Here is a 19,468-nt window from a genome sequence, read left to right as displayed (position 1 = left end):
GGAAGATTGTAAGTTCTTGATTAGAAAGATGAATAAAATTTCCAATAATTGTGTTTGTAAATGCCAGCTACTAAGAGTACAATTGACAATATAGCAATACATAGATTACTGACTCTGAATATTTCTGAGCCAAATTGAGATGATTGTTACAAAGGAGACTAGTATATTTATCCATAGCAAATGTATTCTTGTGCTCCTTTATAAGTAGTGCACCTATTCAAACTGAAGATGAATGCGAAATATGTAGAAAGTGCAGGGTTAGCTAGGAATTGTGCATGGAGATAAATTTGGCAAAGAGGCTAGAGTGGAATTACAAAATGGAGTGGATGAAAAGATTGTTGAGGTTTTGCCAGATGACATCTCATACTTAATTATTATGGAATGTAATCCTAGCCATATTTCTCATTAAAAAGTCAGCTGATATAAATTTGGCCTATTCACCAACCATTGTGCATAGAATTGCAGCTTTTGGCTTTCCTGTCTTTGCCATACAGTTGGGCTGAAATAAGCTCCTAGATTTCCTCTTATTTGGAAGTGAACTCCTGATTAAATATCATTCATTGTTTTATAAAGATAATATTCTTCTATTGTTTTCTATAGATAATACGGTTCTTGATCAATTGCAATAAAAATGTACCACAACTTTTTAAAGGACTGCAATATACAAGTTACAACAAAAGTGACTTAAGACTTGGTCCTCACACTTACAATTGTTGCAGCATTCCTAGTCACCTTATCAAAATTCAGGCCTTTGGCAACTAACATGTATTATAATGTCTGCAATGTCCCATGGTCATGTGATTGCCATGTCAACTAGCTTCCAACAAGCAAAGTCACGGGAAGAAGCAGGATTTGCTTACTGATCACATGATTCACTTAACAATTGTAATGATTCATTGAACAACCATGGCAATAAGATCATAAAAGCAGGGAAGACTCACTTAACAACTGCCTTGCCTAGCAACGGAAATTCTGGTCCCAATTGTAGCCATACGTTGAGTACTGAACTATTTTATGAGTGCAACTGATATGTAGAATTGATGAGGTTGACATATTGTGGCCAACACTGCCATCGTGGGGCAAGTCTACATCAACACACTGTTATGGTTTTCCTCATTTCATACAGTAGAGAATACAAAAATCATCTGTCAGAAATTCTTTTAATCCCATAAGCATTATTGCAAGTTTAAAAAATATTTTTGATATTTTATTATATCAAATAAATCTCTCTGGTTCTTGTGCACCAGTAGTAAAAGTGGCGGGTGGCTCCTCCCACCCACTCTGATGTCATATTTGGCGATCTGTGCATACGCAGAAGCTTCTGTGCATATGCAGAAGTGCATATGTGCATGCAAACTGGTAGTAACATTTTACAACATCTTGAATCTCCAAAGATCTACGCAAGGGTCCTCTTTGTAGATTTTAGTTCAGCATTCAATACCATCATTCCAGACACACTTCTAACTAAGCTAAACCAGCTACAGGTACCTGAACACACTTGTAAGTGGATCATAAGCTTCCTAACAAACAGGAAGCAGCAGATGAAGCTAAGCAGAATCTCATCAGATACCTGTACAATTAGCACAGGGGGCCCCCAAGGCTGTGTGATCTCCCCATTTCTCTTCTCTCTATACACCAATGACTGCATCTCTAATGATCCATCTGTTAAACTACTGAAGCCTGCAGATGACTCAACAGTAATCGGTCTTATTCGAGACTGATGAATCCGCATACAGACGGGAGGTTGAACAACTAGCTTCGTGGTGTGATCAGAACAATCTGGAACTGAACATACTCAAAACCGTAGAAATGGTGGTAGACTTTGGGGAAAATCCTTCCATACTTCCACCTCTCAAAATACTAAACAACACAGTACCAACAGTAGAGAACTTTTGTTGTGTCTGCGCCCCCCGAGCCAGGCCTCCTGCCAGAAAGTGACTTGGAGCCAGGCCTCCTGCCAGAAAGTGACTTGGAGCCAGGCCTCCTGACAGAAAGTGACTTGGAGCCGAGCCTCCTGCCAGAAAGTGACTTGGAAAGTGAGGGGGAAGGGCCGTCAGGACTTACCTCGGGAGCACCAGCTTCCCTGGCTCAGGTCCAGGAGCCAGAGGCAGGCCAGGTGGAAGAGATAACGAGGTCTCCGTCCCCTGACTCTTGCCCCCCCCAGGCCACGCCTTCAGACCCAGCTGATGACAGTCAGGCTTGGTTGGACCCTAGGTTTCGTAGGCAGGAGAGGAGGGAACAACAGAAGCAGGGGTGGGGCAGGCCTAGGAAGTGCTGGAGCCACACCCACAGGATATAAAGGCAGCAAGAGCTGCTGTGTCTCTTCGTAGCAGGCAAATCAACTGATTAACTAAGAGCTGAAGTTTGTTCCTGGGTGACTCATAGGCGTCGAGGGAGATAACAGAGACACTTGGCAGACGCTCGCTATTTTGCTACCAGAGCTGATAGTGCCGGCTAATTAAGCCATCACTTGGATGGAGGCGAAGGAGGACAGAACACCTTTAAATTTCTAGATTCTACCATATCGCAAGATCTAAAATGGACAGCTAACATCAAAAACATCATCAAAAAAGCACAACAAAGAATGTTCTTTCTGTGCCAACTCAGAAAGCTCAAACTGCCCAAGGAGCTGCTGATCCAGTTCTACAGAGGAATTATTGAGTCTGTCATCTGCACCTCTATAACTATCTGGTTTGGTTTGGTTGTATCTGCAACCCAAAAGACAGATACAGACTTCAGAGGATAATTAGAACTGCAGAAAAAACAATTGCTTCCAACCTGAGGACCTGTATACTGCACAAGTCAGAAAGAGGGCTGTGAAAATATTTACAGACCCCTCACATCCTGGACATAAACTGTTTCAACTCCTACCCTCAAAACGATACTATAGAGTGCTGCACATCAGAACAACTAGACACAAGAACACCATCACTCTGTTCTGGCGTTTTTCCCGAATGCCATCACTCTGCTAAACAAATAATTCCCTCAACACTGTCAAAGTGTTTACTAAGTCTGCACTACTATTAATCTTCTCATCGTTCCCACCACCCATCTCCTTCCACTTATGACTGTATGACTGTAATTTTGTTGCTTGTATCCTTAAGATTTATATTAATATTGTTCCCTGATTGCTTATGACTATCATTAAGTGTTGTACCTTATGATTCTTGATGAACTTATCTTTTCTTTTATGTACACTGAGAGTATATGCACCAAGACAAATTCCTGTGTGTCCAATCACACTTGGCCAATAAAAAAATTCTATTTGCAAGGCAAATTTATTCAGTCAGTCAGTCATTCAAATTTGTTTTATCTGCCCAACTCTGACTGACCCTTTAAAAGTTAAAAAGGGGGGTTCATTTCTAGTGTTTCCCCACCCCCTACCCCCATATATCCCTGGTCCCAAGTATCAATTTGCACATAGGTTGCTATTAAAGTGAGAAGGAAAATACAGATAGTTCTCGACTTATGATCACAATTGAGCCCAAAATTTCTGTTGCTAAGTGGGACATTTATTAAGTGAGTTTTGCATTTCTTGCCACAGTTACTAAGTGAATCCCTGCAGTTGTTATTAACACAGTTGTTAAGTGAATTTGGCTTCCTCATTTACTTTGCTTGTCAGAAAGTCACCAAAGGTGATCACGTAACTCCAGGACACTGCGAACATCATAAATATGAGTCAGTTGCCAAGCATCTGAATTTTGAATATGGGAGCATAGGGATGCTGTGAAAAATGGTCATAAATCACATTTTTTCAATGCTGTTCTAACTTCTAACGGTAACTAAACAAACTGTTGTAAATCGAGGACTACCTGTAGTCCCTATCTGGAATGAAAGACTGGAGACATGAAAAGAAATTGTCTTAACTAAATAAGGACAAATTCTTTAGTTTGTCTTAACTTAAATAAAAGCACAGTAACATTGCAAAGACAGAAAAAGGTAAATAAAAGATGTCAATAACAACTCAAATCATAGGAATCAAGGGGACTACATTGCTTCATGAAGCAGCTTCTAAGGATGCTTGATTTAAAGCTGTTGGAGCAAAATACTCCTTTAAAGCTTTGCAGATTTCCATTTCGAGACTCACAAGTGAGAGTTTCTCAGCAGGAAAGTTGAAATTAAAGTATTTTTTGCCATTATTGTCTCATCAAATGCAGGCAAAAGTCCTTGAATACCTAATGTTATGACTAACTTTCTACCACTCCAACAACCAATCCCCTCCCAATTTCTCCAACTAAAATATGTGGGAGTTAAGAAGCAAAAAAGAAAATTGTCTTCCAAAACTGACATGCTGTTTAGGGGGATCCTTTCATTCACTAATCATATCAGTTTCCCTTGCACCTGGATGAAACTGTCTATCTAGACCCGTTCCAGTCCGGTTTCCGACCCGGTTACAGCACGGAGACGGCTTTGGTCGCGTTGGTGGATGATCTCTGGAGGGCCAGGGATAGGGGTTGTTCCTCTGCCCTGGTCCTATTAGACCTCTCAGCGGCTTTCGATACCATCGACCATGGTATCCTGCTGCGCCGGTTGGAGGGATTGGGAGTGGGAGGCACCGTTTATCGGTGGTTCTCCTCCTATCTCTCCGACCGGTCGCAGTCGGTGTTGACAGGGGGGCAGAGGTCGGCCCGGGCGCCTCACTTGTGGGGTGCCGCGGGGATCGATCCTCTCGCCTTCTGTTCAACATCTACATGAAGCCGCTGGGTGAGATCATCAGTGGGTTCGGTGTGAGGTACCAGCTGTACGCGGATGACACCCAGCTGTACTTTTCCACACCGGACCACCCCAACGGCCGTCAAGTGCTGTCCCGGTGTCTGGAGGCCGACGGGTCTGGATGGGGAGAAACAGGCTCAAGCTCAATCCTCCAAGACAGAGTGGCTGTGGATGCGGCGTCCCGGTACAGTCAGCTAAATCCGCGGCTGACCATCGGTGGCGAGTCATTGGCCCCGATGGAGGGGGTGCGCAACTTAGGCGTCCTCCTGGATGAACGGCTGTCTCTAGAAGATCATTTGACGGCCGTCTCCAGGAGAGCGTTCTACCAGGTTCGCCTGGTGCGCCAGTTGCGCCCCTTTCTGGACCGGGAGGCCCTATGCACGGTCACTCACGCCCTCGTGACGTCTCGCCTGGATTACTGCAACGCTCTCTACATGGGGCTTCCTTGAAGGGCATCCGGAGGCTACAGTTAGTCAGAATGCGGCTGCTGGTGATAGATGGAGCCCCTCGTGGCTCCCGTATAACACCTATCCTGTGCAGTCTGCACTGGCTACCTGTGGCTTTCCGGGTGCGCTTCAAGGTTTTGGTGACCACCTTTAAAGCGCTCCATGGCATAGGGCCGGGTTATCTACGGGACCGCCTACTGCGACCAGATACCTCTCACCGACCCGTGCGCTCTCACAGAGAGGGACTCCTCAGGGTGCCGTCAGCTAGGCAGTGTCGTCTGGCAACGCCCAGGGGAAGGGCCTTCTCTGTGGGGGCTCCCGCCCTCTGGAACGAACTCCCCCCAGGACTCCGTCAACTTCCGGACCTTCGAACCTTCCGTCGCGAGCTCAAGACACATTTATTCATCTGTGCAGGACTGGCTTAGTTTTTTAGATTTTAAATTTAGAGGGGTTTTTAAATTGATTTTAATATTTATATTTTTATTTTTAATTAATTGGGCATTAGAATAAGTTTTTTAATGATTATTTTAATTTGTATATTGATGTTTTATATGCCTGTGAACCGCCCTGAGTCTTTTGGGAGATAGGGCGGTATATAAATTCAAACAATAAATAAATAAATAAATAAATAAACTAATCACCAACCAGCCCTGATTATTGTTGATGTTGGCCTAAGAGACACAAAATAATGTCCTGAAATAGCCAGGAAATGTTCAACAGAAACAGAAGTAAATTACCTTTGGTCAGCAGTTTTAAATGTGCCATATTTATTTACTTTAAAATATCTCTCCTGCTTTTCAAAATAAGTTTTCACAGAACAGATTACAGAATTTAAATGATACCATGTGATGAAAAGAGGCCTCTTGTTCAGGCATTTCCAGCTTACCTTTACCAGTTGGATATTGTTTTGGCAGGATTCTCTGACTATTAGAAATAGCTTCTTATAATCACATGCTTTTGTCCTCAGGCATAGCCACCTTACTTTCTGTTAGCCTCTTCTTTGACCTCCAAACTGCAAAATCTTATCTAGTGACTTTGGCCTGCACATTATGTGTAAAAAAACATAAGCTTCACTTTAATATTTTCAGTGAGTTATCTGATTTTACTCTATCTATCATTGGATAACTGATTTCCCTTGCAATTCAAGATGTAATCAAAAAATTACTCCAATCTCCAGAGGTTAAGGGCATTGTCTTCTGGCTGTTATTGTTAACCCAGGAACCTAGCAAACTTTTAATTCTGTAGTTACAATTACTGCAAGGGTGGCACACAAAAAAAATCCCTTTTTTCTTTTAGGAAAAAAAATTGTATAAAATCAGTGGTTTACTATTGGTGAACTAGGAATAAGGTCAATGTATCATCAGTGAGGGACCTCTTGCAGGATAAGATTGGCTCAGGCATTCCTTCTCAGAAAGTTATGAATGTGCTGCAGAACCAGTTCAAGAGCAAATATCTTACCCTTAAAACAACAGTATCAGTTGCTTAGTGAATGTGGGAACTTGTCCAATCAGGAAAAGTGTAAGGATTTATAGGATTATTGATTAAACCAATATGTTTTTGTTTTGGTTTGGGTTTTTTCTGATACAATGTGGCTACAGTACACACATTGTTCAGTATAAGGAACAATGGGTAATATGACAAACATTGCATAATTCAAGAGTACCCTTTTTCCTTAATAATTATGAACTCTGCTGAGGTTGCACAAACAGGCATTGCAAAACAGATATGGACCTATTTATCCTTGCTCAGAGAATCTAAGCACTTCCTGATTACTCTGTTGATGCAATCATTAAAAGATATCCATATATATAAGAGGCAAGATACTACACACCTCTCGCTCAGAGAGAGAGCTGGCAAGGCAAGATGAAGCCTTGGGCTGGTTTCCACTTGATTTTCCTGGTTGCTAGTTCTGTGGAGGGAGAAGTCTCAAATCATGGCACTGGAGGACTCCAGGACACTGAAGCCACTTGCTGTGCACGTGAGTTCCAGCTGTCTGATCTTTCAGCTTGGTTCTTAGCGTCTGTGGGGTCCCTATGTGCAGGAGCAGAATGGTGGCACTTAGTTTCCCAAGAAAGCCAATTCTTTAAAAAAGGAATACTTGCCTCATGTTCTTTCTACTGTCCACAACTACTGTAAGCACAAGGACCCAGATTGTTGGAGACAATATGCTGACTCTATAAACCGCTTAGAGAGTTCCGTAAAGCACTATAAAGTGGTATATAAGTCTAAGTGCTATTGCTATCTAGGAACTACTGACTAGCAGTTCTGCAGGTAAAGAGTTGGCTCAGGAACAGGTGAGGGATGAATTCTGGCTGCAGGGAAGTTCTGTCTTAAGATTGTACATTTCCTGAGGGTGCTGGTGGCATTTAAAGGTTGGAGAAAGTTGATGAGTTGTGATGCTCTTGAAGGGAAAGGAGCATCTTTCAAAGCAGCAGCATCTTCAGAATAGTTTTTAACGATCAATAGGATTATTGATTAAACCAATATGTTTTTGTTTTGGTTTGGGTTTTTTCTGATACAATATGGCTACAGTGCACACATTGTTCAATATAAGGAAAGGTTGGGTAGTATGACAAACATTGCATAATTCAAGAGTATCCTTTTTCCTTAATAATTATGAACTCTGCTGAGGTTGCACAAACAGGCATTGCAAAACAGATATGGACCTATTTATCCTTGCTCAGAGAATCTAAGCACTTCCTGATTACTCTGTTGATGCAATCATTAAAAGATATCCATATATATAAGAGGCAAGATACTACACACCTCTCGCTCAGAGAGAGAGCTGGCAAGGCAAGATGAAGCCTTGGGCTGGTTTCCACTTGATTTTCCTGGTTGCTAGTTCTGTGGAGGGAGAAGTCTCAAATCATGGCACTGGAGGACTCCAGGACACTGAAGCCACTTGCTGTGCACGTGAGTTCCAGCTGTCTGATCTTTCAGCTTGGTTCTTAGCGTCTGTGGGGTCCCTATGTGCAGGAGCAGAATGGTGGCACTTAGTTTCCCAAGAAAGCCAATTCTTTAAAAAAGGAATACTTGCCTCATGTTCTTTCTACTGTCCACAACTACTGTAAGCACAAGGACCCAGATTGTTGGAGACAATATGCTGACTCTGTAAACCGCTTAGAGAGTTCGGTAAAGCACTATAAAGTGGTATATAAGTCTAAGTGCTATTGCTATCTAGGCACTACTGACTAGCAGTTCTGCAGGTAAAGAGTTGGCTCAGGAACAGGTGAGGGATGAATTCTGGCTGCAGGGAAGTTCTGTCTTAAGATTGTACATTTCCTGAGGGTGCTGGTGGCATTTAAAGGTTGGAGAAAGTTGATGAGTTGTGATGCTCTTGAAGGGAAAGGAGCATCTTTCAAAGCAGCAGCATCTTCAGAATAGTTTTTAACGATCAATAAGTTACTTTTTAATAAATAAAAGCAGAATTGATCTTGAGCTACTGGGTAATTTTCAAATGACATTTTCAGATGACATTTTGTATATGTGGAACATATATTAGCTGGGGTTTTGATATCTGTAAAATATGATTAAAATCTTTGCCTAAGTATTTGCCTAACCAGTTTTATGTATATACTCGTATAGGTAAACATGAGAACAAGAAAGTTTAATCCTACATCTTCCAGATACAAACAGGGCCTCCTAATGAATTGTGCTTTATGTGGAAGTCCCTGGTTTCACACTGTATAAAGGCGAAGATGAGAGCTGGTTTGGTGTAGCAGTTAAATAGTCAGATTAGAAATTGGGGGACCATGAGCTCTAGTTCCGCTTCAGGCACAAAGTCATTTGACTTTGGAACAGTCATTCTCTCTCTCAGCTCTAAGAAGAAGGTAAGGGGAAGTTTTGAGAAAGATTGACAAGAAAGCTGCAGAAATTTGCCTAGCAGTTGCCAGGAATCCAGACTCATTTAAAAGCGAAAGAGAGAGGGTGGGGGAAGAGGGAGAGTCAAAACAAATCAATACTTTTAAGAAGTATTTACTGTTGTGTTAGAGAAAAGTCCTTGGGAAATAGCCCCCTAATTTCATTCTCGCATTCTCCAACAGCCCAGGAACAGAAATAATATTTATGTGTGGAAAATATGAGTGGAAGAAATTTTGTGTCTCTTTTACACCCTAATCACCTTGCCTTCTGTTCCACCCTGATTTTCTAGCATCTCACTCGTGCTATGTTGGTTTAATGTGAATTTATTGCTCCATAAGGAGACATACTGCTTCTTTTCTGTTTTTCATGTTGTGTCCTTTTTATGCTCTTTCTCCTATGCCAGAGTTGAAGGGCTTAACACAATGCGGAAGTGACAAGATTCTTCTCCAAGGTCAGGCTGGGATACCTGGAATTCCAGGTGTGCCAGGAACAAATGGATCACCAGGGCTAAAGGGTGACCCAGGTCCTCAGGGGCCCCCAGGTGAGTAAATGCCCATTGAAGATGTCATTCCAGGTATTCATAGCAGCTTATTTGCTGTCTTTCCGTGCAATAGTGGGAAGCAAACTTTGCATTAATAAAGCTGCTTGCCTGGAAAAGGAAAAGTTGCTGGCAGAGAGACAGAAGCAATTTTCTTTCTCCCAACTGCTAGATAAGAAATGAAAGTTGCATGTTCTTCAGTCAGTAAGAGGATTTTTAAGATCACTGTCTTAGCCAAGTAGTTAGGAGATGCTTCTGGTATTGTGGGAACTTTTTAAAGACAGATGGATTAGATCGTCTTGTCCTATGAGTTGTTCTTATGCCCACGAGCCTTCTTCCTTTCAGAAGAATCAGCAATGATACCAAGGATTTGTTGGTCACTAATCTACAAATACAGCATAATTTCACACAAATCAAGACTCTCAACAGCCCTGAACTAAAATTTGAAGCCATCATCTCAAATCCAAACATCCTTCCTCTTTGATTGTTTGCTCTCTGGAAGCTGTAATATTCTCATCAGTGCAATGACTGGCTTCAAAAGTCTTTTGAAGATGTATTTTGATGCTCCTAAACTGGTCTTTCTCCTCCTCTTCTTCTTCTTTCTCTTCTTCAGGTGAAAGAGGATCTGCTGGGATAACTGGAAAAGCTGGACCGAAAGGAGACGAAGGAGACAAAGGCGACAAAGGTAATACTGATTGAGATCAGAGATTGTGCAAGAGCTGGATCAAAGGGGAAGTACCGGCCCACCTGTATGTCACCAATCACACTTTATTTCATGGTGTCCTTGGTTGAACTGTTTGTAATACAGAATGATGATAGCAGTCCATCACTATGAAGAATGGACAATACAGTGTCATCTAAGAGATTATTCTTATGTATGGGCCTTATGAACCCACTGCACAAGAAATTGCTTTTTTTTCCTTACAGGAGATGCCTGCAGCTTAGACAATTGTCAACCAAAAGGTATGCCTCTTCTTCCTCTTTCTCAATAGCTTCCTAGTTGGGTTGCTTCAGTCTTTCACCTAGATGGCTAGCTGGATGATTCTGGGACTTGAAGGCCAAAAGATTTGGAAGCATCAAATGCAGAAAGCTTGCTTTGCTAGTGTCAGCCTTGCCAGGCTTTTATAACTACGCTAAATGCCTATAAATCTGCCAATCAACTTCCTCTGACCTAGTACATTCCTATCTGTGCCAACTACAATCTCCATCATTTGCAGCAGCCTATCTATCTTAATGGATACAATGTACAGTATTATCAGTCATTTAACGGACTGAATAACTCAAGTTGGAAAAACATATTTCTTTTAGCTCCACCTTATTACCTCCATCCTAATCAGACTAATTCATAGTCTCAATACTCTCACCAAGTTGTTATTTCCACAGGTTTTTACAGAAAGCGTTGGCAGCCAATCAAGTATAAAAGCAGTACAAGTTAATAATGTAAGCTGGTGGAATTAATATAAGCAGGTGAAAAGAGCTGATGACTCTTTCTTCCTATCTGATTATATCCTACCAAAATATCTGCAATTAAAATTACAAGAACTTACTAAGCTATATGTTTATGTATCTTTACAAAATGTCAGTAAATCTGTAAAGCTGTTGAGTCCTGAGGCAGTGCAATACTTTACATTCAACGTGGGAATATGTAATTTTTTTAATCTTAGAATGAGAGGCTTCTCGTGGTCTGGGAAAAAATAAAAACATGTTATTGAATATACACTATATAAAAGATAGTAAGTTATAAGAAGAAATTCAAAAGATACTGTTGAAAATCCTTCAGAAGAGATTACATCATCATATATAAAGAGAAACGGCAATTGAACTGACACGATTCAGAATGCATAGAGGAACATGAGATAATATACGTAACAACAGGAAGATGGAAACATCAGAAGAATATTTTTAAAAGTTCTACTAAAAGGACATTACAGTATTTCAAAGCTTTTATTAAGTGACAGCTGTGGCCATGAGCATTTTTGCACAGGTATCACTTGTAAGCCAGTTGTGTCCTTTCCTTGACCAGGAGTCCCTGCAAGTGACTACTTTTGCCCTGATCACTTTATGATTGAACTACTTTAAAGGATTCTACATAGGGCTACCCTTGAAGACTACCTCGAAACTACAATCGTTTCAAAATAGAATGATACAAGCAGTGATGGGCCAGTCTCATTGTGCCTATATGATCACAGTGATGAGAGTGGCAATGGCTGCTAGCTGGCTTCAAAATGCTGGTTGTTCCCTTTAAAACCTTGTATGGCTCAGGGGCTAAGAGAGCTGAGCTTGTCGATCGAAAGGTCGGCAGTTCGGCAGTTCGAATCCCTAGTGCTGCCGTGTAACGGGGTGAGCTCCCGTTACTAGTCCCAGCTTCTGCCAACCTAGCAGTTTTGAAAGCATGTAAAAATGCAAGTGGAAAAAATAGGGACCACCTTTGGTGGGAAGGTAACAGTGTTCCGTGCACTTTTGGCATTGAGTCATGCCGGCCACATGACCACGGAGACGTCTTCAGACAGCGCTGGCTCTTCGGCTTTGAAACGGAGATGAGCACTGTCCCTAGAGTCGGGAACAACTAGCACGTATGTGCAAGGGGAACCTTTACCTTTACCTTTTATGGCATAGGACCTGATTACTTGAGGGACAGCTTTTCTTCCATTGTGTTGGCTCACCTCCTAGTTTCTGGCAGAATGGCTCCCTCCTATTATATATTGTCCTCATACAGGATCTAGAAAGCGTGGACAAAAGTGGGGAAAAAAGCCAAATGCCACATCCAATCTAAACATCTGGTTGGCTGGGCAACAAATCATAATAATAATACTTATATAAAATTACTTACAAAGTGATGAAAGACCAGATAATAACTTGGTAAATAATATTTTTAAAATGCTGCAGCCCTGAAAGAAGGGAATAATGGCTTTCTAGAAAATATATGTCCTCAAGTTTTAAATTTTACTCAGATTCATATGCTTACTGGATGAATAAAGAGAAAGGACTTCATAGTAGTCAAATTAAGACTGGATTTGGATGAGTACAAACCCCTTAACCACAGGCTGAGGATCATTATGATACTTGTCTTTTGCATGTATCAACAATCCCCAGTGAGACTCAAACTCCCATCATCCTCAGCCAGCAAGCCCAACTGTTCCAAAGATGTCTACTTTGGTTCTCCTTTCCCACTGGAATTATCATGCTTCCTTTATGTAATCACTTTTTACAAGGGATCTCCATGAGTTCATTGCATTACAACAAGCATTCATATTCCTATAACTGAGACTATAGTGATTTCACACTTGGGAGTCCTCCACAAAAGTCAACATGTCTCAGACATATATTTTGCCTGAACTGACCCACTCAATTATTCTCCCTATTCTTCCCCTAGAGACAGAAGCCAGAAACTGCAAAGATCTCCTGGAACGTGGGGAGACCCTGAGTGGCTGGTATACAATCTACCCAACCAAGGGGAATCCAATGGTGGTTTTCTGTGATATGGAGACAGATGGAGGAGGCTGGTTGGTAAGTGGAAGCCTAAGAAGGAAGAGGAAGAGCTATCTGAATGCATCAGAAGAGCAAAAAATTCCATGTTACTATAATTAATCTTTTAAATAGGTAGGCTCCATGCTATTGTTTTTGTTATAGAATAATAACGGCTATTCAGGGGCCCATCAGTCTTCTCACATCTGAAGAGATGAGTGATGGACAAGTTGCAGCCCCAGAGCTGAATGAGATTCCCAAGTCCCCTCTTGGGATTTGAGCCAGGAGAGTAGGGAACTGAAGGCATAAAGATGGTCTCAAGGAGTTGCTCCCCAGCTATGACTTAGAAGTGGAGCAGTAGTTCTATTCAAGGTCTTTTGCAAAACAGACTGAAAGGCAGTCCCCCCCACTTCAGAAATGGCCTAAGATTAGGAAAACAACTTCTGCATCAAACAGATGCAGAGGTATCGCTCCCTTTATCTCCACAGCAATTCCAGAGGCGGCAGGATGGGTCTGTTGATTTCTACCGTGACTGGGAATCATACAAGAAAGGATTTGGGAGGCAAGGATCAGAATTCTGGCTGGGCAATGATAAGATCCATCTTCTCACCAGCTCTGGTAAGTCCAAAATCTCCTCTTCTACCTGAGGCTCACTTTGATACTTTAAATCAGTTTATACAGACAATACTTATCTATATCAGAATTAATTTTTAAGAAAAGATGAGTATCAATCTTTCCAGATTCAGCCCTTTAATACTAGCAGAGATTCTCTTTGCATCACAGGAACACAGTGTGCATAAAGCAAACACTCTGATCTGTTTGTGTCAGTCCATAAGACTTAACTTCCATTTCCTTCCATAGAGTTGAATGGTATATTCCAAATTCATAAATCAAATATGGGAAAAACAGATGTTCTTTCCTGTAATTTGGAAATTGTCTTGGAGTTTTATGCAGCCTGCCCAAGAGCGTTGATCGCTAACTGAAGAATAAAATGTTAGAATCAGGGAAAAAGGAGAAAGTTGTATTATTTCTCTGGGGATCCATAAATTCTTCTCGTTTAAAAAAGTATGTGGAACCAGGACACCGAGAAACCATCTTACCCGCTCCTCACTGCCTTAATCAATTGTACGTACATAGAAAATTATTTAAAAATTGACTTTGTAATGATAAAGGAAAAAATGGCAGTTCAAAGGATCACTTTCTAATTGTGCAAAAATCCTGGAAAAATTCAAGTGAAACTGGAGTTTAATTTACCTAGGATACCCTTTGTGCTCCTGTGATTCTGTTCCTCTATGTTGGCTACTCATTGTTGCTTTTGGATGGACATGGAACATAATCCCACCATGATTATGTTCATGTGGAATGAAAGTCTATACCATGATTAGCAGGCTTCTCTTCAAGGACTTCTGCACCTCAAGTAGTTCTCTAATAGTATCTATCTTTTGGTGTTCAGGAACACAGCAGTTGAGGATTGATCTTGAAGATTTCAATGGTTCCAAAACCTTTGCAACATATTCCAGTTTCAGAATCGCAAATGAAAGTGAAAATTACAAATTAATATTGGGTTCCTATTTGGATGGCAACATGGGTGAGTAATACAGAAAATATCTCTGCATTTGAGTACTTTTTTACAGTGAGTAGAACAAATATAAATAGTTGCTTCAAATAGTGAGATAGGCAGAAAATAAATTTAATCATAGAAAAACTGGAGAAGATAACAAAATACAAGCAGAAATGGAACATCTGTGGCAAAAGAAAGCAAAGGTAGAACTAATTTGTACTAAGTGCTTTGGTACCTATTCATGTACCACCACTTGAACACCATAGGCATTGACAAAATCACCACCAGTTAATTGTAAAAGCATGTTTCCTTGAAACACCTTACATGTTGCAACACTATTGTAACACAATCAAACATCAATATTTGCCTATAATATAGGTCTTTGGGAAGGACTCAACAGGTGGATGAAAATGCCAAATCCAATCTAAACATCTGGCTGCATAATAATATCACATGAGCTAATGCAGAATGCAGAAACAGTTTGTTTGTTTGTTTGTTTGTTTGTTTATTTATTTATTTTGTCACAACATCATACAAAAAGATTATATAGTATATAAACATATATATGAATAAATATTAGGAGGTATAAGCATATATATATATAGGAAGAAGAAAAGAAAAACAATAGGACAGGAACGGTAGGCACGTTTGTGCGCTTATGCACGCCCCTTATGGTCCTCTTAGGAATGGGGTGAGGTCAATAGTAGAAAGTTTTTGGTTAAAGCTTTTAGGATTATGGGAAGAGACCACAGAGTCAGGTAAAGTATTCCAAGCACTGATGATTCTGTTACAGAAGTCATATTTTCTGCAATCTAGATTAAAGCGGTTGACATTAAGTTTAAATCTATTGGTTGCTCTTGTATTATTGCAATTAAAGCTGAAGTAGTCTTTGACAGGAAGGACATTACAATAGATGATTCTATGAGTTAAACTTAGGTCTTGTCGAAGGCGACGGAGTTCCAAGTTTTCTAAGCCTAGGATTTCAAGTCTGGTGGGATAAGGTATTTTGTTGTTTTCAGAGGAATGGAGAACTCTTCTTGTAAAATATTTCTGGACACGTTCAATTGTATTGATGTCAGAGATGTGGTGAGGGTTCCAAACAGGCGAGCTGTATTCTAGAATTGGTCTAGCAAATGTTTTATATGTTCTGGTTAGTAGTGTAGTGTTTTTGGAAAAGAAGCTACGTAAGATTAGGTTTACAACTCTTAGAGCTTTTTTTGCTATGTAGTTGCAGTGGGCTTTGGCACTTAGATCATTTGACATGAAAACTCCATGTTTAAGTTTAAGCCAGGGGGCTGCCTAATTCCTTTCCAGCTTCTCAGAGGAACAATATGGGGTGTGAATATGAAGAGGCAGCCCTTCAACTGGTCCAGGGAGCAAAATGCAATCCCAGACTCAAGGAATTCATCCATTCTTTGGCTTAATGTGTTAATGGGGTTCAGACAGCTGCCTCTGCAGCTTTGCCAAAGTTCTGTCAGAGTTCTCAGGGCAGGCAGGAGACCAGGATGTGACTTCAGCAATCCAAGTTAGACTTTGTCTGACTCAAAGAATGCCAGAAAGCAGATCCTTTATATAGGCCATGGGGTGTGGCTCCATGACTCAGCACTTATCCAGGCCTGCCCCTCCCTTCCTTTTGCTGACGTCGCCTCTCCATTCTCCGGAAGCGTGGATCTATCCATTGCATCGTTTCGTCCCCAGCTGCCGGTAATCCCAGCTCATGGCTGGCTTCAGGCGCACATGCTATCGGAGGGAGGTTTGTTTGCTCGGTTTGTCCAGGCATGGTGCCAGGGATGGGGGCTGGAGGCATGCCAGGACATGCTTCTGCACTATCAGTCCCTGGCTGAGATAGCAGGAGATGAGAGGGGCCCAGCTGTGGTGGTGGTGGGGGGGCGAGCGAGGCACAACACAAGTTGTATCTTCTTGACGTGGCTCGCTAGTGATGCCAATGTTCAAATTAGGAAATTATGCAAAATAAACCAGATCCTCTATCATTTATTTTTGATCCCTTTCTAATTCTTAGTGGTGTAGGAATATTTTTCATTGGTGAAATACCTTGCAGGTTTGCATTCCTGGAAGACATGAACTTAGTGCTTCCCTATGATTTTCTTCTTTTAGGTGATTCTCTCTCAGGAAAGAAGGACCATGCATTCTCTACCAAAGACAGAGACAATGATATCTATGAGGGAAATTGTGCCGTAAGTTTCAAAGGAGGCTGGTGGTACACTAACTGCCACTCTTCCAACCTGAATGGCCTGTATCACAAAGGGGAACATACCTCTTATGCTGATGGCATCAACTGGGCTACCGGAAAAGGGTACTATTATTCTTACAAGTATGCAGATATGAAAGTTAGACCACAATAAATGAAACCACAGTTTGACAGATTCTTCAATAGCCATCACCTCAAAAGTACTAGCAGATTAATATCCTTCTCTATTTTCTACCTGAAAAAGCAAATTAAAATGCAATCAATTTTAAAACTGTTCCTTTGTGTGTTCACTGGACATGGGGATGGCAATAGTAATAGCACTTAAACTTATATACCACTTACAGCCCTCTCTTTACAGAGTGAGTATATTGCTCCCAACAATCTGGGTCCTCATTTTACCCACTTGGGAAGGATGGAAGGCTGAGACAACCTTGAGCCTGGTGAGATTTGATCTGCCAAATTGCAGGCAGCTGGCAGGCAGCAGAAGTAGCCTATAGTACTAACCACTGCACCACTGAGGCTCATGGGGATGGGGTTCAAATGTTTCTCCATTTTGCAAATGTTTTGGAAGAGAAAGAGAAAGGTGCTCCTGAAAATTGTGCAAAGCTGACCTTTACCTATATTGATCTATAATCTATAAGTAGGTAAAGTAACACAACAGTTCCTACTCATTTGTCTGTCTGTGCTTTATGAATCAACTTCAACAACAGGATTCACTTGGACCAGTGGTGAAATCCAAATTTTTTTACTACCAGTTCTGTGGGTGTGGCTTGGTGGGTGTGGTGTGGCTTGGTGGGCGTGACTTGGTGGGCGTGGCAGGGGAAGGATATGGCAAAATCTCCATTCCCACCCCACTCTGGGGCCAGCCAGAGGTGGTATTTGCCAATTCTCTGAACTACTCAAAATTTCCGCTACCGGTTCTCCAGAACCTGTCAGAACCTGCTGGATTTCACCCCTGACTTAGACCTCTGTCTTAGTAAAGCACCTTTGGAAGGTTTTCATAAACCGATTGCCTTGAATGACTAAGTTGATAGAAGCAATAAATGAGATAGCCGTCTCAGTGTTTTTGATAGTCAAGGAAATCTGAAGAATGCAACTCAGATCAAATATTTAGAACCAACTTATAAGGGGAAAAACTTGCTTCCTTTCAGCTATTGATTTAGCCACATAATTCACATTGAATAGGAAGTCTAACTCACTAAATAAATTAGTCTAATTAGTTTTGGGGCACCTACTGTATCTGTATGATCATGTTTTTCTGAAGGATCTGGTGCTTTACAAAAAGTTGCAACCTTTGGGAAAGTGTTTTCAACACTCATACATGTAATTTAGTACTGAGAGGAAATGCCTTCAGAAGGGAAACAAATCCGTCTCTCATCTCTAATCTGTCTGGCAACAGAGTCTTTGAATCTCCAATAATCCCTTGAAGGTTAGTCAAATGTGATGTTTTATCCTACACAATGAAGACTCCTTTCTCCATAATTGATCCTGAGATCACACAACTCCAGAGTACTTTTTCTGTATCTCCTGTGTGAACTTCTACTGAATCCTTTCTGGATGCAAAATGCTAGAATGGAATTTTATACCCAATGATTTTACGTTAACTTGTTATTTTAGTAAAATATCATAGCCATGTTTGTTTCCGTGTTTAATGGTGGTGGCATGGATATCAACAATTGCTGAAATAATTAAATTATCTGCATTGTTATATTTTGGCATAGAAATTCAGTGCACAACTGATTTAGTGTGCAAGTGCAACTTGATAAGAATGTACAGGAATGAAGATAAAGATATGTGTCGCACATTGGATCCTGCAAGAAGCTATGTCAGTGTTTTTTATGCTCAAGGAAATCTGACGAAGAATGTAACTCAGATCAAACCTGAGAATCAACTTATAAGGAGAAAAATTATCTTTGCTTCCTTCCAGCTGCTGATTCAGTCACATCATTCACACTGAATAGGAAGTCTAACTCACTAAATAAATCGGTCTGACTTGCTTCTGTAGCGTTTTACTTTATCTGTATGATTATTACATGTTTTTCTGAAGGATATGGTGTTTTACAAAAGTTGCAGCCTTTGGGAAAGTATTTTCAACACATGCAATGCGGTTGTGCTGAGAGGAAATGTCTCCAGAAGGAAAACAAGTTTGTCTCTCATCTGTAACTTGGCTGGCAACAGAGTATTTTAATCTCCAAAGTATGACTATAAGCCCTTGAAGGTTATTCAGAAGAGATGGTTCTGTTGTGTGTCTCACCGCAGCCAGGGTCTTCTTATCTGCTTCTGAATGCTGAGGAATGTCCTAGCATGCCTCCTGGCCCCAGCCCTGGCTCCATGCCCAGAAGGCTGAGGAGGAGGGGGCACCTCTCGGCCCCAGCCCTGGCTCCATGCCCAGGCAAACGGAGCAACTAGACCCCTCCCCCTCCCCCACAGCATGTGAGCCTGAGGGAGGTCAATTACCAACAGCTGCCGACTGGAGTGACCCTTGCTTCAGAAGAATTGATAGGCGGCGGCGTCAGAAGGAAGGGAGGGGCAGGCCTGGATAAGTGCTGAGTCATGGAGCCACACCCCATGGCCTATATAAAGGATCTGCTTTCTGGCAGTCTCTGAGTCAGGCAAAGTCGAACATATCTTGCTGAAGTCACTTTCTGGTCTCCTGCCTGCCTTGAGGACTTTGC

The 19,468-nt window shown here is 41.4% G+C and overlaps 1 protein-coding gene across 1 annotated transcript; it reads left to right on the top strand.

Moving 5' to 3' along the window:
- Window positions 1-7,916: 7,916 nt before the first annotated feature.
- LOC131184555 (ryncolin-3-like) lies at window positions 7,917-17,067 on the top strand. The gene is made up of 8 exons (XM_058156001.1): window positions 7,917-8,072; window positions 9,424-9,561; window positions 10,172-10,243; window positions 10,486-10,521; window positions 12,932-13,065; window positions 13,512-13,641; window positions 14,477-14,611; window positions 16,700-17,067. The coding sequence occupies exons 1-8, from the start codon at window positions 7,958-7,960 to the stop codon at window positions 16,945-16,947; spliced, it is 1,008 nt and encodes a 335-aa protein (XP_058011984.1). The 5' UTR covers window positions 7,917-7,957; the 3' UTR covers window positions 16,948-17,067.
- The last annotated feature ends 2,401 nt before the right edge of the window (window positions 17,068-19,468 follow it).

Source organism: Ahaetulla prasina, chromosome 1 (genome assembly GCF_028640845.1).
Source record: "Ahaetulla prasina isolate Xishuangbanna chromosome 1, ASM2864084v1, whole genome shotgun sequence".
NCBI lineage: Eukaryota > Metazoa > Chordata > Lepidosauria > Squamata > Colubridae > Ahaetulla > Ahaetulla prasina.
The sequence above is the reverse complement of the archived record's forward strand: the minus strand, read 5'-3'. Positions and strand labels throughout refer to the sequence as shown.